Source organism: Hemiscyllium ocellatum, chromosome 17 (assembly GCF_020745735.1).
Source record: "Hemiscyllium ocellatum isolate sHemOce1 chromosome 17, sHemOce1.pat.X.cur, whole genome shotgun sequence".
Taxonomy (NCBI): domain Eukaryota; kingdom Metazoa; phylum Chordata; class Chondrichthyes; order Orectolobiformes; family Hemiscylliidae; genus Hemiscyllium; species Hemiscyllium ocellatum.
Genome location: NC_083417.1, coordinates 68,432,505 through 68,455,580, shown reverse-complemented (window position 1 = coordinate 68,455,580; position 23,076 = coordinate 68,432,505). Strand labels below are relative to the sequence as shown.

General features: G+C 42.8%; 1 protein-coding gene across 2 annotated transcripts in view; it reads left to right on the top strand.

Moving 5' to 3' along the window:
• Window positions 1-23,076, top strand: part of il34 (interleukin 34) — a 71,780-nt gene that overhangs the window by 7,566 nt on the left and 41,138 nt on the right. The window contains exons 2-3 of one of the 2 annotated variants that reach the window (XM_060837837.1): window positions 6,293-6,409; window positions 11,834-11,889. In XM_060837837.1, the coding sequence (XP_060693820.1) occupies window positions 6,312-6,409; window positions 11,834-11,889 (154 nt within the window). In that variant the 5' untranslated portion in view covers window positions 6,293-6,311. Of the gene's footprint in view, window positions 1-6,292; window positions 6,410-11,833; window positions 11,890-23,076 lie in introns of those variants that run through there. The other variant, XM_060837838.1, reaches the window with a different exon arrangement.

The following is a 23,076-nucleotide window of genomic DNA, read 5'->3' as shown; positions in this document are numbered from 1 at the left end:
ATCCAGATATTGTTTGCTGTTCTTTATTTTTATCTTGGGGTTTGTTTGCTCAAATGTTTTGCAAAGAATATAATTTCTCAGTTGCTGTATTGACCATGACGACTGAACAACCTTCATCCGACTGCAAGATATTCTCCAAGAGATGGTCTTTGTCTGGCTGCACAGTACAGGATCCATCCTCCTGACTATACTGTTTCTGAACAGCTGCACTTTCCCTTTCACTCCTCCCATTTGTATGGCCTCTTGGACAAGGATGGCATTGTCAGTTTGCTCAGTCAGAGGCAGTAAGGTCCTTTAACTGTTGACGTGTCCAAAGGCTGATTCTTCTCCAGCATGGAACCTGGGTAACAGACAATAGATAATAGACAATAGGTGCAGAAGTATGCCATTCGGCCCTTCAAGCCAGCACCACCAGTCATTATGATCATGGCTGATCTTCCACAATCAGTATCCTGTTCCTGCCTTAACCCTTGATTCCACTATCTCTAAGAGCTCTATCCATCTCTTGAAAGTATCCAGAGACTTGGCCTCCACTACCTTCTGGGGCAGAGCATTCCATGTATCCACCACTCTCTAGGTGAAGATGTTTCTCCTCAACTCTGTTCTAAATGGCCTACCCCTTTATTTTTAAACTGTCCTCTGGTTGTGGACTCGCCCATCAGCGGAAACATGCTTCCTGCCTCCAGACTGTCCAATTCATTATTACTTTTATACATGCAAGGTTTGTAGCTCAGGTTGAGGTTTAGGGTGTAGGTTTGCTCGCTGTGCTGTAGGTTTGATATCCAGACGTTTCATTACCTGGCTAGGTAACATCATCTGTGGCGACCTCCAAGTGAAGCGAAGCTGTCGTCTCCTGCTTTCCATTTACATCTTTCTCCTGGATGGGGTTCCTGAGGTTTGTGGTGATGTCATTTCCTAATTGGTTTTAAGTCAAAAGAAAGGACAATGGCGAACTACAAACCTGCGTATACAGAAAACCGACAAACACTGACCAAATACTTAACTACACCAGCAACCATCCCAACACACACAAACAAAGCTCTATCAGAACACTATTCTAATGAGCCACCACACACTGCAGCACAGACGGACTTCAGAAAACCCAGGAGAACCACAATGTATTCAAGAAGAACGGATACTTAAAAAATACAGTGCGCAGATTCCTCAAGAACAAACCACAACAAGCAGACCAAACACAGCCTGAAACCCTGACCATCTTACCATACATCAAAAAAGTTTCAGAAATGACAGCCAGACTACTAAGACCCCTCGGAATCCTAGTAGCACACAAACCCACCAACGCTTTCAAACAAAAACTAACAAACTTAAAAGACCCAGTACAACCCGTGGACAAAACCTACATCATCTACAAAATTCCGTGCAAGGACTGCCACAAACACTATGTAGAACAAACAGGAAGAAAGTTAGCCACTAGGATAAATGAACACCAGCTAGCCACAAAAAGGCATGACCCTCTCCCTCGTAGCCCTACACACGGATTGGAAAAAACCCACCATTTCGACTGGGACAGGCTAAGCAAAGACATGCCAGAGAATTCCTAGAGGCCTGGCACTCCAAACACACCGAACTAGATGCCATCTATCAACCCCTCCAAAAATGAACAGGAAATGACATCACCACAAACCCCATCCAGGACAAACATATAAATAGAAAGCAGTAGACAACAGCTTCGCTTCACTTGGAGGTCGCCACTGATGATGTTACCTAGCCAGGTAATGAAACGTCTGGATGTCAAGCCTACAGCTCAGCGAGCAAACCTACACCCTAAACTTTTATACGTCTCAATCAGATCCCCTGTCATCCTTCTAAACTCAAGTGTATACAAGCCCAGTGGCTCCAATCTTCCAGGTTGCACATAACCACAGTCTGACCCTCAGACCATCTTGTCCCTGAATGTTAGGAAGACTTATTTTCACAATCTCATCCTTTTATGCCTTTTGCAAAAGCTGTAAGGGGTTACGTATTTTTCCTTTTTGGTCTATAAGCTATAATGGAAATCAGTCACTGCCATATAATTGAAATATCAGAAGAATTTTCCGACTTGGAAAAATCAAGTGGTGCTCAAGTTTTTAGCTGAGAAAGACAATATTGTTGGACACATTATTGAGGCAGTGGCACCAGATGTCTGAGTTAAGAGAATATGTACCTGATGACAACCCTCAGATTTGTCAAACTGTCACTTAATATAACCAGCACCATCCAGAGCCCACAAGCACAAATCATCTCGCTCCCTTCCCCTTCATGTGAGAAAAGATTAAATAAAAACAAAACATTTAAAAATAAATAATTCTAATAGAAAAGACCTAGACCCATCTGATCCATTACCAAAGTGATGAATGACCATCTCTCTATAGACAACAGCATGTCATTGCTAGAATCAATAGGAACAGACACATGCTCTCTCACACACACTGACCGTCCTTTGTGATTTGGATTTTTGATCTCCTGAATTTTGTTTTCCTATCTATATTCTTCCACACATAATATTTGTGTCAAACCATCTCTTTTATCTGTCTTACATGTAAATGAGAATGTATTTGGTAATTTAAACTGATAATTTAAATTGCACCGTACCAGATTAGTAATAGGAACATAACCAAGAGTAGACATTCAGATCTTTGAGCCTGCCCCGCCATTCAGTGCAATCATGTCTGATCAAACACTTCACACCTTTTACTCACCCATCCCCATAACTTCTGAAGCGATTGGTAACAGAAATCTATCAATCTCTACCTTAATCACACTCAAAGGCTGAACCTCCACAGTATTCTGTGGTAGACAATTCCAAAAGTTCACAACCCTGAGTGTAAAAAAAATTCTTCTAATCTCAAACTTAAGTGACATCAACCTTACTTTGAAATGATCCCTCCTGCAGACTTCTCAACCAGAGGAAACTTCTTACCTGCTCCTACCCTGTCTAACCATTTATGTATAGTGTAGGTTTCAATGAGTTCACCTCTCATTCTATAAAACTCTAGGGAGTACAGACCCAGTTTGCCAATTTTTTTTTCATAGGACTGTCCTAGCATCCTAGAACAAATCTGATGAATTTTTGTTGCATCCCTCTATGGTTGTTGTATCCCTCTATGGTAATGGCGCCTCTCCTGAGGTAAGGAGACCTGAACTGCATCCCAGTGCAGTCTAACCTCAAGCTTCTATGCAATCAAAGCAAGACTTCACAACCTCTCTACTTAAATCCTCTTGTGATAAAGGCTAACATTCCATTAGCTTGCTGCACTTGCATGTTAATCTTCAGTCACTTATCAACAATGCCACCCCTGTACATCTGAACTTTCTAATCTCATACAATTTAAAAAATACTTTGTACATCTGTTTCTCCTATCAAAGTGGGTGAAATAACATTGTTTCATCTGCCTATTCCCTCAACCTGTCCAAATCCTCCCGAAGTCGCTTAACATCTTGCTCACATAACTTTATCATCGGCAAATTTGAAAATATTACATTTGGTCCCCACTTCTTTATCATTGATAACAACATGTTGTGAACAGCTGGGGCCAAGTACTGATCCTTGCAGTACTCCAATAGTCACGTTTTCTGTCTGTAGCCGAACATTAATCCATGCAGTACATTACCTCCTACCATGTGCTATAAATTTTCTAACACACTCTCTTGTAGGGAACTTTACAAAGTGTCTTCTGAAAATCTAAGAATACTATGTTGAGCTGCTGTTCTTTTATCAATTTTTTTTTGTTTTAACGTTATCAAATAAACTCCAAATTCACTAAATGTGATTTCCCATTCACAAATCAATGCTGACTATGCTTAATCAGGGGATTTATCAACTTTCAGCCTCATTAATTTCCCGAGCATAAATTTCTTACTAATGTTAAATTCTTTCAACTCTCATTCCCCTTAGCCACTTGGAACTCTAGTTCTGAGAGATTTCTTGTATCTTGCTCAGTGAAAACAGATCAAGGTAATTAGTTACCATCTTTTTGCCTCCATTTCTCTATGCCCCATTATAAATTTGCCTGACTCTGCCTGTAAAAATCTTAAATAAAAAGCTGTTGCTAATGGCAAACACATAAACATGACCAATTCACAAAAGCCCGGCTGGTCCATTAACATCCTTTAGGGAAAGAAGCTGTTGTCCTTACCTGGTGTGGCCTACATGTAACTCCAGACCCAAAGCAATGCAGTTAACCCTCAACTGCCCTCTGAGCAAGAGTGAAGGGATAATAAATGCTGACCTAGTCAATGATGCCGGAATCCCATGAACAATTAAAATACATTCATCGGGCTTCTGCATTTGGACAAATCCAGCCCATGTTAACTTTTACCATTTTTTTCCCCTGATTTCTTATTGATGCAATACAACAATTATACATCTTGACCTTCCCTTTCACGCTCACTCTCAGTTCAAGTTTTTCCAACATCCTACACTCCTCTGCGGCCTTGAACTTTCCATTTAGATTTCTAATTCTTCCCTATACTTGAACGATTAACCCTGATCAGTAAACTCTTCCCCTTGACGCTCACCATCTGGCATTTTTATTCAAAGCCTTGTTCAGATCCCTGGTTATTCAACTCACCAGGATAATAGCCTAGTTTAAATGGACCAAGAGCTTCCTCTTTTCACAGGTAATGGACCCCATGAATTGAAACCCCCATCTCCTACACCGTTCATTGTTCAGCATAATGAAATCTCTCTGATTTGTCTGGTGCTATTTGCATATGATTTATAGTTGTCGTAGAATACCTACTGTGTGAAAGCATCTATTTGGCCCATTGAGTCCACACAGACCCTCTGAAGAGCATCCCACTCAGACCCATCCTGCTATCCTATCCCCGTAACCCTGCATTTCTTGTGGCTAATCTACCTAGCCTGCACATTCTTAAATACTATGAGCAATTCAGTACGGCCTATTCACCTAATTTGCACATCTTTGAACTGTAGGAGAAAATCGGATTCACCTGGGGAGACAAGGGGAGAATGTGCAAACTCCTCACAGACAGTGACCCGAGGCTGGAAACAAACCTGAGTGCCAGCATGAACCACAAAGCCACTGTGCCGCCCCAGATACTTTTATGGTTCTGATTTTTAACTTGGGCTTTATCTACTCAAATATAACAGAACTTAATTTCTCAGTCTAACTATGGACCATGACAACTAAATATCCTCCTCCAACTGCAAAATCTTCTCCAGGAGTGAAATGTTCTTAGCCATGGGTAGTCTTTGTCTGGCTACACGGTATAGTATCCATCCTACTGATTATACTGGTCCTGAACAGCCTCATTTTCCCTTTCACTCCTCCTATTTATGGCCTCTTATAAAAGGATGCCATTGCCAGTTTGCTTATTCAGAGGCAGGAAGGTCCTTGTAACAGTGGATGTGGGCAAAGGCTGATCCTCCTCCAGCATGGAACCTGGGAACCACTCTGACTCTCAATCACACCATCCTGATCATGAGGCAGACTTGTACCATCTCATAACCTGGGCAGTGTTATTGCCTCCAAGATCAGTGTGACTAGGTAACTCCCCCCTTTTTCCACAATGCTCACACATGAACTCCAACTAAACAACTGAGTCCTTAGTTTAGATGTGTTTGTCCAGGATTGGAATAGCTTCCACAGGCTACTGTATGCTGAGTTTGCTGCAGACCAGTCAGATAACTTGGCATTATTAATTAATTAATTATTCTATATATTTAACTACTCAGGACATTGCAGAGGGAGCATTCCTCTGTATCTAATCCTTTAGCAGGAGCTTTATTCTGTGCCTAATCCTATGCAATTTAAACAAATACAGAATGTTTGCTCTCTACCTAACCCCCTGTTGTGCCTTTTCCTTGAGTTTAATGGGGGACAGTATTGAGGGACATTTTACTTTCTGCTAAAAGAATAGAGAGAGCTTTATTTACAAATTAAAAGGGTAGAGGGAACTTGATTCTGTATCTAACGCTGTGCAGCTGCTCTGGGAGCTTTACTCCTGAAGAGGGGCTTATGTCCAAAACATCGATTCTCCTGCTCCTCGGATGCTGCCTGACTGGCTGTGCTTTTCCAGCACCACACTCTTCGACTCTGATTTCCAGCATCTGCAGGCCTCACCTTCTTCATATATAACCTGCCGTTACATACACTGGGAGTGTGGGACAGTGCCTTGCTTTATTATATCTAACTTGTGCTGTATTTACCTTGGCATTCTGAGGTGAATTAGTTTTTTCCATTCTCTAGCTCTGACATCCAACTGTGTTATCAGTGGAAACAATGTGAATTGAGTCTGACCTCACTGTTGTTTTGTCTCTGTGCAGATGGAGAAGGTTGGAATGAATGATTGTCATCACCTCAATCAATGTCGTAACGAACCCAGCCATTGGGAGCTGCACTTACAACACCAAAAATGCTGAGGCACTCCAACAGAGTTATCTGTGAGTAGATACGTTTTAATTCCCATGACCAAATGGTTTTGACTTAACTTTTAGTAACAAATTGTGAAGGATCGTGACCTTAATCAGCACAACCATTGCATGCTTACTTTTAAATGCCTTCATAGCTCCCTGTCTGTGATCTCATCCACCAAGCCTGCAATGCTTTGAGATGTGTTCTCTTAATTTTGGTCTTCTAAGCATGCACAGTTTTAATTGCTGCACTGTTGGCTTCCATGTCTTCTATTGCCTACAGCCTAAGCTCTGGAATCCATTCCCTAAACCTCTGCCTCTTTTGTCTGTTGACTGTTGCCACCAGCACGTTTCCAGATACACTTTTTCTCCAGGGCGTGTTTAGTCTACCATATATGAAGATAGCCACCTTTTGGTCTAACTAGATGTGCATCTTGTAGTAAACAACAGATGGTTTATTGCATTTCTGCAACTATTTAAATGTTACAGTGTACAGTATATATTGTTACAGAGACTGTCAGGAAGACCTAGGCTTAGGTCTGACTGTTTCAATATCTTCAGTTACCCTCCCATCTGTCCTCGTGACTTATTACAATGGTGGGGCTTACAGCACACCATCAGTATTAATGCTTTCAGACACTCATACAACACCCTCCACCTGGAGCTCCTTAAATTCAGTCTTCCCGATGAAACAAGAAAACCAAAAGAACTGCAGATGCTGGAAATCTGAAACAAAAGTGGAAATTGCTGGAAAATCTTAGCAGGTCTGGCAACATCTGTGGAGAGAAATCAGTGTTAATGTTTTGGGTCTAGTGGCCTTTCTTTGTGATCAAACCCTTTGTTCATCTGACCTAATGTCTCCTTTTAATCCTTGGCAGATTTTGTCTAATAATGTTCTTATTTAACTGCATTAAGGTGCTACATAAATGCAAGCTGTTGGTGTTAATGCTTTTATTTTGCTATGCAGATATATATCAAATACACATTCAAAATAACTCTACTGGGGAAGGGTGGAGAGTTATTACCTAAGGTGTGCATTAACGTTTGTGTTCATTACTGGGTGTTCCAAACCCAAGATCACTTCTATTGAGAAGGACAAGGGCAGCAAGTACGTCACCATCTGCAAGTTTGCCTCCAAGACACTGACCATCCTGACTTGGACACATGTCGTTGTTCTCTTCACTGCCACTGGATCACAATCCCAGAATTTCCTCCCTAATGATATTATGGGTTTACCTACATCACCTGGACTGCAGCGGTTCAAAGGCAGCTCACCACCATCTTCTCGAGGGGAACTAGGGATGGGCATAAATGCTGGCCCAGCCAGTAACGTCCATGTCCCAGGAATGAGTTGTGTCACCTAAATATACTTCTGATGAAGTACAAGTTCAACCTCACTTTATGCTGACTTCAGTTTCCCGATTCCAAATTAAAAAAAAACTTAGCCATGATCTTTCTGCTCTGATCAGGTAACAAAGTACTGCAATGGAGAACCTAGGTAGCCCCCTTCCTCGTGGCCCTCGTTCTCTGTTTGGGGTACTTCTCCTTAAGGCCAACTGCTGCAGAAACATTAGCAGCAACTTCTTTCCAATCTGAGTTAAGAGGAACAGGTTTTCTTTAACTCTACACCAGCCAGAAATACATGCTTGTCGTACATGCTGCTGTGGTGCCCTGCTGGGATGGAGGCATTTAGCCAGCATCGCTGGTTACACTTGACTGAGTGTTGCAATCACTTAAATAAGACATCAGCCTGATGCTGATCGTGAAAACAAACATTTTATTTTTTATCCTTTTTTGCAATTCTTTGTAATTATTTGGCAATGATGTCAAGGCTCAAACTCAATAAAGGGGAATCAGAATGTTTCTCGATCAGATGAACGCCTAATTTGATTTTGGAGTGAAGGAGAAGATTTAATTAAGGCTTTTCTTTTTTTAAAAAAAGGAATCACACAATCCATAGCTTTGAGACTTCCCACAACTCAGTTGTGAGGAGTTGGATTTGAAACTCCATTTCAGCTCTTCAGCTGTGCTACCCCAGACAATCTGGAATTTTCATCCTGTGCAAGGAGACTTATCTGATGATAAAAATCATGCCATGTGTTTCAATTGCTTAGGGAGTTCACTGCATTTCAGTGCAGTCATCAGAATGAGAAACCACAGCAAGCCGCTTAGAATTGATGCTGTGTTTGAAAACCAACTCAAGGACACCACTGGAGCAGCCTCCAGCACACAGAGGGACAACCACTGTTGGGCTGCACTCTGAAAATAAGTGCCACATTGTCAGACTGCAAACACTGAGCCAAGCAGTTGTGTCTTCGTCCAAGAAAGAGTTCTTTTTTCAAATAAAGAAGGCTGCCAGCAAGAATAGTGAAGACTTGGCTTCTTTCCATTAATTATCAGCCAAATAGTTTGAAGTTTAAGTTTACACAATGTCCTGGCACAGACATGATGGGGGTGAATGACCTGCAGCTGCAGTTCTGATCTTATGACTTTCCAAGATTGATTCCCTCCGAGAGCTTTATCCTCACCCTTTCCAATACTAGTATGTTTCTTATGAAAGCTGATCACCCATTAAGGATGGGTTATGGGATACTTCAGAGTCTAGATTAGAGTGGTGCTGGAAAAGCACAGCATCAGAGGAATAGGAAAATTGACCGACGTTTTGGGCAAAAGCCTTTCAGCCCTGATGAAGGGCTTTTGCCCGAAACCTTGATTTCCCTGCTCCTAAGATGCTGCCTGATCTGCTGTGCTTTTCTAGCATTACTCTAGACTCTGATCTCCAGCATCTGCAGTGCTCATTTTCACCTATAGGATACTTCAGCATTGTCTGACATGTTTTGTTTGCAGAATGTATGTATGGTAATAATTGGGATAATGAAGAGAGCTCCCAGGTTCAGGCTTGTAAAAGGGAAATGTGGAACAGTTGTCTGAAGAGTGACAACTAGCTTGAGCAAACTGCTCAAGGTTAATTGAACCATTCACACACTCATGGAGCAGAAACTGGCAGGACTGGATAGCTCGAAAGATTGGATTGGGTAAACGGAAGGAGCCAATGTGAAATGTTCAGTTAGTTTTCTTGGCTGGGATTTTTAAAAAGGGGTTGGAATTTGGTGGGCATGCAACTTGGTATCAGCCTCTGTGCTGTGGAAGGATTCAAAAACAGAGCTACAACACACAGTAGGTCACTTAAGCTATTCAAGAACAAAATTACCACTTTTCAATCAGAATCCAGCACGCAGAACAATCTGTCTGGCAGGTTGCAGATGGTCTCCGACAACTGGCTTATGGATGTCTCACAACGGCTGTGGGTTACCCTGGCTTGCCCGCATGTGTCACCACTTTACATATGAAGTGAAAGGGGACAACAAATAGTATTGTGCAACAATCCTGTTACATGACAGGCTTCATTTTTGAATCCTTCCACAGTGCCAGATCACCACCTTGATCTTGAGCGACTGCTAGTAAAGGCAACTTGGGGACTCGCTACCCAATGCTTCCTAGTGGGGAGCTAGTTGTGGTCAATTTTCAATTAATGAGCCCCAATAAGATCTGATTCCTGCATCAATTGCAATTCCCATTTGGCAATATGGGCAGCTCATGTTAGCAAGGACCATGTCATGTCAACATGTGGGATTATAATCTGTAACAAGCCCCCATCTCTGGTTCCTGCTCCAAGTGTAGAATGGGATCTCTATCAGATGGGCCATTGGCTGAGGGGTGGCAGATGGAGTTTAATTTAGATAAATGCGAGGTGCTGCAGGACTTGTACATTTAATTGTAAGGTCCTAGGGAGTGTTGCTAAAGAAAGAGACCTTGGAGTGCAGGTTCATAGCTCCTTGAAAGTGGAATCACAGGTAGATAGGATAGTGAAGAAGGCGTTTGGTATGCTTTCCTTTATTGGTCAGAGTATTGAGTACAGGAGTTGGGAGGTCATGTTGTGGCTGTACAGGACATTGGTTAGGCCACTTTTGGAATATCCTTATTGGAAGGACGTTTGAAACTTGGAAGGGTTCAGAAAAAATTTACAAGGATGTTACCAGGGCTGGAGGATTTGAGCTAAAGGGAGAGTTTGAATAGGCTGGGGCTGTTTTCCCAGGGGCATCAGAGGCTGAGGGGTGACCTTAGAGGTTTATAAAATCATGAGGCGCATCGATAGGATAAATAGACAAAGTATTTTCCCTGGGGTAGGGGAGTCAAGAACTTGAGGGCATAGGTTTAGGGTGGGAGGGGAAAATTTGTAAAAGAGACCAAAAGGGGCAACATTTTCATAGGGTGCTACGTGTATCGAATGAGCTACCAGAGGAAGTGGTGGAGGCTAGTACAATTGCAACATTTAAAAGGCATTTGGATTGGTATATGAATAGGAAAGGTTTGGAAGGATATTGGCCAGGTGCTGACAGGTGGGACTAGATTGGTTGAGTTATCTAGTTGGCATGGACAAGTTGGACTGAAGGGTCTGTTTCCGTGCTGTACATCTGACTCTATAGGTGAAAATGTAATTCCTTATGTTGGTTAAATATGCAACAGTGACCATCAGGACATTCTATTGCGATAAATGTCACACCATCGTGCTAATTTTCCTCTACCATCCTTCCAGAAAATGGACATAATGTGGAGAAGTTGTAAATGGTTTAAAATTCATTGCTTCATTCATTTAATGATATTGGTGCATCTCTGAAGAAACTAGCAATATCTGCACCCTGAGATGTTGGGGTTGTTCTTTGAGGAGAGATTGAGGGGACTGTTACTTCGTAGACTTTAGAAGAATGAGAGTTGAAACATGCAGTATCTTTCCAGGGGCTCAGTAGGGCAGAAGCACAAGTGAAAGCTTTGCAATTCCAACCCCCACAGAGGGCTGTGAAGGCTCAGTCACCGAGTATGTTTAAGGCAGTCTTCACTAGATTTCTAGCTATGAAGTGAGAATAATGCAGGAAAATGGCTTTAAAGTTGAAGATCAGCCATAATCTAGTTGAATGGTACAGCAGGTGTGATGGGCTGAATGGCCCATTCCTGCTCCTATTTCCTATACTGTTATGTTCATAAATTGCTGTTAGACTCAGAGTCTTCAGGCAAACACTTGTATTGCAGTTACAAGATCTTATCCTTACAAAGCAAAAATAGGAAGTTCTAAGTGAGGGATGGACCCAGGAGCTGTCAAGCATCTGAGCCATTCCAGTAGACACCTGATAAACACATGTGGAAGTCTATTAGGGAATAGCCTAACAAATCCGACCGCTGGAATCTCATAGGTAACTCCCACATTCCACAGCTCAGTCCTGGAACTGCGGATGGACTCACTATGAAGCATCCATGAAGCTGGGAATATCATGGATAGCACATTTAGTGAGCTGATCTAGTGTTGATCCATACACTGCTCATGATCAGGATGGATATTCTGAAGCTGCAGGTTTTTATTGAAATATTAATCCAAAATCACATCTGCCTGTTCCACAGGTTCAGGGCAGCTTTGAGGATTAAAGAGAAAATATTCCTTCTCCATGAAGAAAGAGGTAAAATCATAGGCATCCATGGCAGAGACGTCACAAAAGCAAGGCAAAAATCAAAATCAGAAATTCTGTGCAGCTGTGAAAACAAGATTCCTGCAGAATTATCCTTCTACCCCATGATATGTCTAATCTGTCAACAATGAATGCTTAATTGGTAATATTTATGTTATCACAATAAGTTATTTGTTTATTTTTTTTCTCAATGACTCAGTGTTTAGTTGCATAGCATCCAGAGGTGTGAAGTGCTTAACTTCTATTATTGACACTTCAGTCATTTGTCTGACACATTTACGTAGTTGCAGCAACTTAAAATTTTTATTCTAAACAATAATGAATGGATGTTCTTTTCTCAGGTGTTGCATTATTACTATAAAAGTGAAGTCACCATAGTCTTACCAGACTCTCATCAGAGAGAGACAACTGATGGTAGTTTAACGTGAGGGTCAGCTTATCTCAGGCGAGGGGAGAGGCTTGAAAGGAGAGTCCTTCACAGTAATTTTAACTGGTGTAGAAATTAAACCAACATTGTTGACATCTCTTTGGTTAGCAATGTAATCTCCTGTTGGGTTATTGGTTCTGTTCATAATACATACTGGGTGAAAGAGCATGGAATGTCAGAGCTGACATGGTTCCTGACTTCTGAGGTCCACAAACCATGGCTCGTGGAGGAGTTGGCCCAACTCCATGAAAATTATGGAGTGCCAGGGGATGTGGAGAGTTAGAGTGCAGGCTAACAAAAATTTAGAGAAGATTGACTGTGAATAGGGACAGGAACCCTGGAACATGATGACTATATACAGGATGTTGTTCAGCTGCAACTCCTGATTTGCTGCATGAAGCACTTGGAAGTATGGATGTATGGAGTCATCCATGATGTTGGGAATGTTGTCGATAGTATGTTTAGTGAGCTGGTGACACCACCAGTAAGGGCTTCAGAGTTGGGTGACCACCAGGAGGATGAGTAAATGTAGACAGGTAGTGCAGGCCATTCCTGTCTAAAAGAGGTATACTGTTTTCAATGGTATTGAAGAGGGGATGGGCTCTCAGGGGAAAGCAGCAGCAGTCAGATCAGTGGCACTGTCTGGCACTGTTGTGCAGCAGGTTTGGTCGAAGTATAGGTGAGCAGTGGTGAAAGGGCATTCTACTGTCAGGAACACCAGGTAGGCATTTCTGTGGCTGCAAGCAAGACACAGGATAGCATGCTGCCTCCTTGGTGCCAGGGTCAAGGATGTCTCTGAGCAGGCGTGGGATATTCTGAAAGAGGAGGATGAGCAACCAAGGGTTGTGGGCCATTTTGGTACCAATGAAAAGGAGAAAGAGAGATGAGGTCTTGCAAAGGGAATTCAGAGTTATGTAAGAAATTAAATGAAAAACAGGACCTCCTAGGGTTGTAATCTCAGGGTTACTCCCTGTATCCAGTGAGGCTAGGACTAGAAAGATAATACAGCTAAATATGTGGCTAAAGAGCTAGTGTAAGAAGGAGCGCTTCAGACATTGTGGATCATTAGTATGTCATCCAGAGCAGGTGGGACATATACAAGAAAGGCAGTTTGCAATTAAACTGGAATGGCACAATATCCTGGCAGGGAGGTTTGATTGTGCCACTGAGGAGAGTTTAAGCTCATATGGCAAGGGGACAGGAACCAGAGCACTAGGTCAGTAAGTGAAATGACTGAAAGGGAGTCTGAGACTAAGATCACAAAGACTAAGAAGAAGAACAGATAGGGAGAGCTTACTAAGAAAGGTGAGACTGACAGTCTGAAGTGTATATGACAGGTAGGACAGATGGACTTAGAGCTTGGCTTAATATATATAACTATGATGTACTTGATTGAGGAAGGGACAAGACTGGTAGCATAACATTCCAGGGTTTAGATGCTTCAGGTGAGGTAGAAGGGATGTGAAAGATTAGATTAGATTACTTAGTGTGGAAACAGGCCCTTCGGCCCAACAAGTCCACACTGACCCGCCGAAGCACACCCACCCCCCTCATTTACCCCTGCACCTAACACTACGGGCAATTTAACATGGCCAATTCACCTAACCTGCACATTTTTGGACTGAGGGAGGAAACCAGAGCACCTGAAGGAAACCCACGCAGACATGGGGAGAATGTGCGAACTCCACACAAGATGGTCACCCAAGCTGGAATCGAACCTGGGTCCCCAGTGCTGCAAGGCAGCAGTACTAACCACTTAGCCACAGTGCTGCCCCAAAGGAGTTGTTAGTGATCAGGGATATGGGGTGGGAAGTTTATTATGTGTGTCCACGACACTTTTTTGAAGCAATATGTAAATAATTCAACCATGAAGGAGGCCATACTAGCCCTGGTATTGGGGAATGAGCTCGGCTAGGTGATCAAAGTTTTTAATGGAGGAATAGTGACCATAATTGTGTAAATTTTAAGGTACTTATGGATAAAGGCAAGAATAGTCCTCAGGTGAAAGTACTAAACTGGGGGAAAGCTAACTACCACAATGTTAGGCAGGCACTGGGGAATGTAGACTGGAGACAGCTGTTTGTAAATCCATATCTGGCATGTGGGAATCTTCCACAGGCCAGTTGTTTAGAGTTCAAGATAGCATGTTTCTTTGAAAATGAAAGATAAGAATAGCAAGGTTTGGGAACCATGGATGACAAAAGAAATTGACAGCCTGTTTAAAAAAAAGAGAAAGGAGACATACTTAAGAAACTGAAGACAGACCGAGCCCTCAAAAATACAAAGATAACAGAAAAAACTCAAACAAGGAATTAGGGGAGCTAAAATGGGAATTTATGCATGGAACCAGAGGATATGGGGGAGGTCCTTAATGAATACTTTACATTATAGAATCCCTATAATACAGTTTGAAACAATTCAGCCCATCTAGTCTGCACCAAACCTATGCAGAGCATCCCACCCTATCCCCATAACCCATATTTAGCCATCTAGCCTGCACATCTCTGAACACTACATGGCAATTTAGCATGACCAATCCACCTAACCTGCATATCCCAGAACCGTGGGAGGAAACTGGAGCACTGAAGGAAATCCACATAAGACATGAGGAGAACAAGCAAAATCCAAACAGACAGTCCCCTAAAACTGAAACCGAATCCAGGTCCCTGGTGTTGTGAGGCAGAAGTGCTAATCTCTGGACATCAAAACATGTATTCACAATGGAGAGGGACATGGTGGATGATGAGTCTCAGGAGGGATATGTTGATATTCTGGGGCATATCAACATAAAAAGCATGAAGGTAGACAAGTCCCCAGAAGCTGATGGGATCCATCCCAGGATTATGATTGAGGCATGTGAGGAAATTCTTGGGGCTTTGTGTGAAATCTTTGTATCCTCTTCAGTCAATGGAGAGGTCCCAGAGAACTAGAGAATAGCCGATGTTGTTTCTTTGTTTAAGAAAGGCAACAGGGAAAATGCAGGAAATTACATCAGTGAGCCTTACATCAGTAGTAGGGAAATTATTGGAGAAGAATCTTAGGGATAGGATTTACTCACATTTGGAAAAATTATTGACTTATTAGCAGTAGGCAGCATGGCTTTCTGTGATGAAGATTGTGTCTCACAAACTTGATTGAATTTTTTTAATGAAATGACAAAGATTTCTGAGGATAAGGTGATAAATGTTGTGCATTTGTACTTTTAGCAGGGCCTTTGATAAGGTCCCTCATGGTAGGCTGATACAGAAAATTAAGTCACATGGAATCTGCAGTGAGCTGTTAAGGTGAATACAAAAGTGGTTTAATGTAGAAGATAAAAGCATTGGAAAGGAGATCTGAAGGCAGTAGTATTCTGCAGAAGTTAGTGCAGGGACCCCTGTTTGTATATACGAAAGTTTAGTGGTGAATGCAGATGACATGGTTAGTAATTTTGTGGACAACACAAAAGTTAGGGCAGCTGCAGATAGTGAGGAAGATTGTCAGAGGATAAAGCAGGATATAGATAGGCAGGAGATCTGTGAGGAGAAATAGCAGGTGGAGTTTAATCTGGACAACTGCGATGTGATGCATTTTGGAAGATCTAATAGAAGAAGGAAATATACAGTATATAGCAGAACCCTTAGAAGTATCAACTTGCAGAGGGATCAAGACATACATGTCCACAGTTCCTTGAAGTATTGCAACACAAATAGAAAAGGTGGTCAAGAAGGCATCTAGCATGCTTGCCTTCATCGGTCCAGGTGTAGAATATAAAAATTGGCAAGTTTATGTTGCAGCTGTATAGGACCCTAGTTAGGCCATATCTCATCATCACATTACCAGAAGGATGAGGCTTTGGAGAGGACGCAGAAACAGTTTACCAGGGCGTTACCTGGTTTGGAAGGCATTAACTATAATGAGAGATTGGACAAACTTGGTTTGTTTCCACTTGAACATCAAAGAATGAGGGGTAACCTGACAGAAGTTTACAAAGTTAGAAGTAGCCTGGAGAGAATGGATAGTCAGTCTTTTTCCCAGAGTAGAAATGTCAATTATTAAGGCAAATAATTTAAGATAGACCTTACTAAGTGGATACAAAATTGGCTTGCTGGTAGGAGACAGGGGGTGGTGGTGGATGGTTGTTTTTCAGACTGGAGGCCTGTGACTAGCAATGTTTCAAAGGGATTGGTGTTAGGTCCACTGTTTGTCATTTTAACATCTGATTTGAATGGAGAATATAGGAAGCATGGTTAATCAGTTTGCAGATGACACCAAAAGTTGGTGGTATAGTAGACAGTGAAGAAGGCTTTCTTAGATTACAAAAGGATTTTGATCAATTGGGCCAATGGGCTGAGGAGTGGCAGATGGAGTTTAACTTAATGTTCATTTTAGCTCATAAGGGCAGGACTTACACAGTTAATGATAGGGTCCTGGGGAGTATTGTCAAATAGAGAGACCTAAAGGTTCAGGTACATAGTTCCTGGAAAATGGCATCACAGGTAGACAGGGTGATAAAGAAGGCACTTGACACGCTTGTCTTCATTGCTCAGACCATTGAGTATAGGAGTTGGAATGTCATGTTGTAGTTGTGCAGGACGTTGGTGAGTATGGCTTTTGGGTACAGTGTGCAGTTCTGGTTACCCTGTTATAGGAAGGATTTTACTACATTGGAGAACGTGCAAAAACGATTTGCTGGAAAAGCGCAGCAGGTCAGGCAGCATCCAAGGAGCAGAAGAATCGATGTTTTGGGCATGAGCCTTCTTCAGGATGCTGCCTGACTACCTGCGTTTTTCCAGCAACACATTTTCAGCTCTGATCTCCAGCATCGGCAGTCCTCACTTTCTCGCAGAAAAGACTTACCAGGATGTTACCAGGGCTGGAGGGTTTGAGTTATAAGAAGAGGCTGGAACTTTGTTAACTGGAGTGTGAGAGGTTGAGGGGTGACTCTATGGAGATTTTTAAATCATGAGGGCATAGATAAGATGAATAGCAAAGGTCTTCCCTCTAGAATAGGGGAGTTTAAAATTAGAGAACGTAATTTTAAGGTGACAGGAGAAAGATTTAAAAGGTACCTGAGGGGCAACATTTTCACACAGGGTGGAATGAACTGCCAGAAGGAGTGGTAGATGCAGTACAGTTATAATGTTTAAAAGACATTTAGATGGGTTCTCAAATAGGAAAGATTTTGCGGGATATGGGCCAAATGCAGAAAAATAGACTAGTTTAGCTTGGGAAATTTGGTCTGCATAGACAAGTTAGACCAAAGGGTCTGTTTCCGTGCTGTATGACTGAGGTGTGAAAACTTTTTACACAGAGGGTGGTGAGCGCCTGGAATGCATTGCAAGACAAGAGAACAACATTTAAGAGGCATCTTAATAGATTCATGAATAGACAGAGAATAGAAGGATATGGACCACATAGAGGCACAAGATTTTTGTTTTAGAAAGGCATCATGCGTGGGTGCATTCATTGTGGGCTGAAGGGCCTGTTCCTGTGCGGTACTGTTCTTTCTCTGTCTCTTTGTATAACATTTGGAGGTACGTGGAAAAGTGGAGATAAGGTAGAAGATCAGTCCCAACTGCATTGAAAAGCAGAGCAGGTTCGAGGGACTATCTTGTTCCTATTTCTTATGTCCCACTTTTCGCTCTGATGTTGGGGTCCTGAAGACTGCAATAAAATTCAGGCCATTTTCTGAGGTGATGGCGAGGTCACAGCTTAAATTGCTGGCTGTGGTTTGAAGAGGTAAGAGACTTGTCAGGGTAAATCAGGACAGTCTGAGGTAAAAACATGAGCTGATCATTTAGCTTGATACTGTGGATGCCAAATAATTCCCACATTTATTTACCCACATAACCCACAATTACCTCATGTAACCATTGGATGTCAGTCATGATAGAGGTTTTCTAAGCAATATGGAGAGATGTAATAAGTTCAGCAGCTTCTTAGCCAGCTGGTAACAGGCTGATGTTACACATGGTCTTAAGCAGAGAGCAGTCTCCTGCCTTCTCTGCACAGAAGGCTACACTGTTATAGATGGAGCACAGGTCCCAGTGTTAGATTACAGCACTCTGGTAGAATTTGCCTTCCTCCTGAATCTAATTTATGAGCAGCCCAGTAAGAATGTGATTTTAAAATAAAACTAGCAAAGAAACAGATGTCAGCTGATGGCTTGCCTGTAGATATTAGGTTTTTTTTTAGATTAGATTACTTAGTGTGGAAACAGGCCCTTCGGCCCAGCAAGTCCACCCAGACCCATTCCCCTACATTTACCCCTGCACCAATTTAGCATGGCCAATTCACCTAACTTTCACAATTTTGGACTGTGAAAGGAAACTGGAGCACCCGGAGGAAACCCACGCAGACACGGGGAGAATGTGCAAACTCCACACAGTCAGTCGCCTGCACCCGGGTCTCTGGCGCTGTGAGGCAGCAGGGCTAACCACTGTGCCACCGTCCCACCCACGAATGTTCCACATTTGACACTTAGCCAACCTATTTTAGAGGGCATTAATTTACCTGGACAGAAATCTGTCTCTGCTGCTTGTAAATTTGTAAAAGCCTGCTATGGTAGGTGGGTCAAAGGAGTTACTTGCTCCTTTCTCTTTTGGGAGGTGTATATCACTGAGTTAGCATAGAGGCATGTCTGGAGGTTTGGTCATATGATCTGTACACTTGATGCCTGACCCAGGTTCCAGCTCTTTTCTCAAACACTCTTGACCTTCATTACTGGAAAATGACATTGCCAGGGAAAATGATCATGATCTTACCAACGGTTTAAGGTGCTAAATGGCCTACTCCTCTTCCTGTTCCCTGTGTTCCCTCCTGATTTGCCTCTCACCTGAGCACAAACCATTTCTACTGCCTTAAGCTGAATTGCACATTCAATGTGCAAATTGATAATGCAACAGATATTTCTCTGGAGGAGTTAGCAGGAGCCTGGGAGATGAATCACCTTCTTTGACAGGCTCCCACTGAAATAGCAGGTTTGGGAACCCCGCTGACAACTAAACCTCTTGTACTCTTATTATTTTCTGACCTCTACCTTCTCTCTCAGCCATCAGTGATTGCACAGGGGTTAGGAATGAGGTGGAGGCAGTGCTGATCACTGGCGCCCACATTTGGTTGAGGGGTGACATTGGAGAGTGCTTATTTGTTGAGTAATTTGTTAATCCAAATGGCCGGTATCCAAAGCAACCAATTAGACCATGATTGTCTAGAATAGAATAACAATTTATTGTCCCTTTATATTTATGACAATACAGTGAGATGTATATAAGTCGCCACAATTCAGTGGCATTTTAATTACAGAAATTATATTTTCAAAAATTGAGACAGAATCAGGACACAATTAATCTTTTATTCCCTCCACGGCTCCTGGATTAATGGAATGGCTGAGGACGCTGTCCCCGAAGCCACCCCTGAGGCTGCCAAAGCAAAGGTTTCTGGACCAGACCCATCGGGCCACTACTGCTGAAGCCAACACTGAAGCAGCTGGCCATACTGCTGCCACAGTAAGGAGAAACAGACTGGACCCACTAAGTTGCTGCAGTTGTCACTCAAGCCGTTACTACTTCAGTCACCACCCAATGCTGCCACATTGCTCCCATAGCTACAAGGAACAAACCAGAACTGCCATGTCTTCACTGCTGAAACTGCTGCATCCTCCCAGAAGGAATGGTCCAGCCTTTGCTACCAATATGGCCATGAGGAGTGGACATTCTGATCCACCCATGCTGCTGCCATCTCAGCAGACCCTCGCAATTGCCTTCCTCCACAAAGCCACAGAAAAGTAGAAAGGGTGAACTTTGATGCAAAAGAAATGAAGAAAAAAAGAAACAAAATTAACAAAGAAGAATGCAGGAGTGTACAGGCACAGAACCTGAGTATGTACTATCCTGCTGATGCCACCACCATTTTGGAAGTAAGTAGATAACTCTCTCTAAGCAACAATGATTGCCTGAGTAAGATGCACCAGATTCCCCAGTGTCTCCTGTCATGCACCCCTTGTGTCAGGAATTATCGGTGATTGTGCTATTGGAGCTTTCTCCACTTCCAGCTTGGGTGGACGTTGCTGGAGCATAAAAGTAAGGTGAAGTGCTTGGTGCGCATCCCTACTTCCAGAAGGCCCTTCCCAATCCACTCCGTCTTGGTGGCGTGATGCCCTGGCCTGGCACCAAGCCTAGCTCTTCCTGTTCCTGATGGTGTGGTGTGAAAATGAGTGAGAGTATCTGAGTGTTAGCACGTAGACAGGAAGAATGTGAGTGATCCCTGAGAGGGTGAGTGATTCAAATTCAGACATATACTGACACTCGCACACACAGTCACGCACTGTTCAGAATGGGAACACACCCATACGCTGTGACCTTTCTCTTTCCTCTCCAAACAGCCTAGCTACAAAACAAGGCTGAAATTTGAGGAAAGCTAAGGCTGAAAAGCCACCTACTTCAGACCCTACTTCCAGATGAATTCTACCAAGACCAGCACGTTTACAGTGCACCATTCCAGTAGGTCGTGTTAGTTAATCACGACTCCTTAGCTCTGGCGTAGTCCCTTCCCCATCTCTTATGTCCAGAAGTTACGGCCTAATCTAGCTTTGCTTTTTAAATTAGGTGACAATATTCTTTTAATTAGCTCGGTGGCACTTGGGAATCAGTTTTATTCGTTAGTTTTTTTTTAAAAAAACTAATCATGAATTGCTTTGTTGGTTTTGCTCAGCAGGTTATTTACATTTTTCAACATGTAATCAGGAGTGTCAGGAATGTTGCACAGTACCAGATCAACAGATAGTGTAATAGATTCATGTAAATCATGATGTTATGACTCTAACATAAGTAAAAGAGAAGACCACCATCTAGAATGAATATGTGAAGTGGGAAGTTTTAAACACTATACCAGAAAGCTGCCTTCACTTATAGGATCCTTATCCCTCTATTTCCTTCCTATTCATGTATTTGTCCAGGTGCTGCTTGAATGCTGCTGTTGTCTGATTCCACCACCACCTCTGGCAGTGCATTCCAAGCACTTTCCACACTTTTTTTTGTGTGGAAAATCTTGCCTCGCACATCTCTTTTAAACATCTCCCCCACCCTGCACCTTGAACCCATGTCCCCTACTAATTGACCCCTCCACCGTGGGGAAAAAGCCTCAGACTTTCCACTCTTCCATGTCGTTCACAATCTTGTAAACTTCTATCAGGTCGCCCCTCAACCTCCTATGTTCCTGTTTATAGATTAGATTACCTACAGTGTGGAAACAGGCCCTTCGGCCCAACAAGTCCACACCGACTCTCCGAAGAGAAACCCACCCCCCTATATTTACCCTTGACTAATCCACCTAACACTACAGTCAATTTAGCAAGTCCAATTCACCTAACCTGCACATCTTTGGACTGTGGAAGGAAACTGGAGCACCTGGAGGAAACCCACATAGACATGGGGAGAATATGCAAACTCCACACAGACCGTTGCCCGAGGCGGGAATTGAACCTGGGTCTCTAGCACTGTGAGCCACCATGCCACCCAATACTATGCATAAATATATGTACTCGTCCATAGAGGTAAGGATGACACCATTTTTAGAGACTGTGTAAATAGAGACCCACAGTTTGAGATATCTGAGACCAATATAGTGTATAGGTAGCACAAAATGAAGCAGAGAGCATGAATGGCAAAAGAAGGATGGATGTATATTCAGATTGTTTTAGTAACATGTACTAAATGTTTTAGTAGGGTTAGAGGTGGGGGTAAAAGAGGGGGAGGTGTGGCATTGCTTGTCAAAGATAGTATTACAGCGGTGGAAAGGATGATGGATGAAGACTCGCCATCTGAGGTAGTTTGGGCTGAGGTTAGAAATAGGAAAGGAGAGGTCACCCTGTTAGGAGTTTTCTACAGGCCTCCTAATAGTCCTAGAGACGTAGAAGAAAGGATTGCGAGGATAATTCAGGAGAAGAGTGAAAGTAATAGGGTGGTTGTTAAGGGGGACTTTAACTTTCCAGATATTGACTGGGAAAGCTATAGCTTGAGTACGTTAGATGGGTCAGTGTTTGTCCAATGTGTGCAGGAGGGTTTCCTGACACAATATGTAGACAGGCCAACAAGAGGTGAGGCCATACTGGATTTGGTTCTGGGTAACGAACCAGGCCAGGTGTTAGAATTGGAGGTAGGTGAGCACTTTGGGGACAATGACCACAATTTGGTGACTTTTACTCTAGTGATGGAGAAGGATAAGTGTGCACGGCAGGGCAAGAGTTATAGCTGGGGGCAGGGAAATTATAATGCGGTGAGGCATGACTTAGGATGCGTGGCTTGGAAAAGTAAGCTTTAAGGGAAGGGCGCAATCGATATGTGGAGCTTGTTCAAGGAGCAACTATGTGTGTCCTTGATAAGTATGTACCTGTCAGGCAGGGAGGAAAGAGTCGTGTGAGGGAGCCTTGGTTTAATATGGAATTGGAATCCCTTGTTAAAGGGAAGAGGGCAGCCTATGTAAAAATGAGGCGTGAAGGTTTAATTGGGGCGATTGAGAGTTTTAAGGTAGCCAGGAAGGACCTGAAGAGAGAGCTAAGAGCAGCAAGGAGGGGACATGAAAAGTCCTTAGTTGGTAGGATTAGGGAAAACCCAAAGGCTTTCTATAGGTATGTCAGGAATAAAAGAATGATTAGGGTAGGAATAGATCCAGTCAAGGATAGTAGTGGGAAGTTGCGTGTGGAGGCTGAAGAGATTGGGGAGACACTGAATGAATACATTTCGTCAGTATTCACTCAGGAACAGGACATT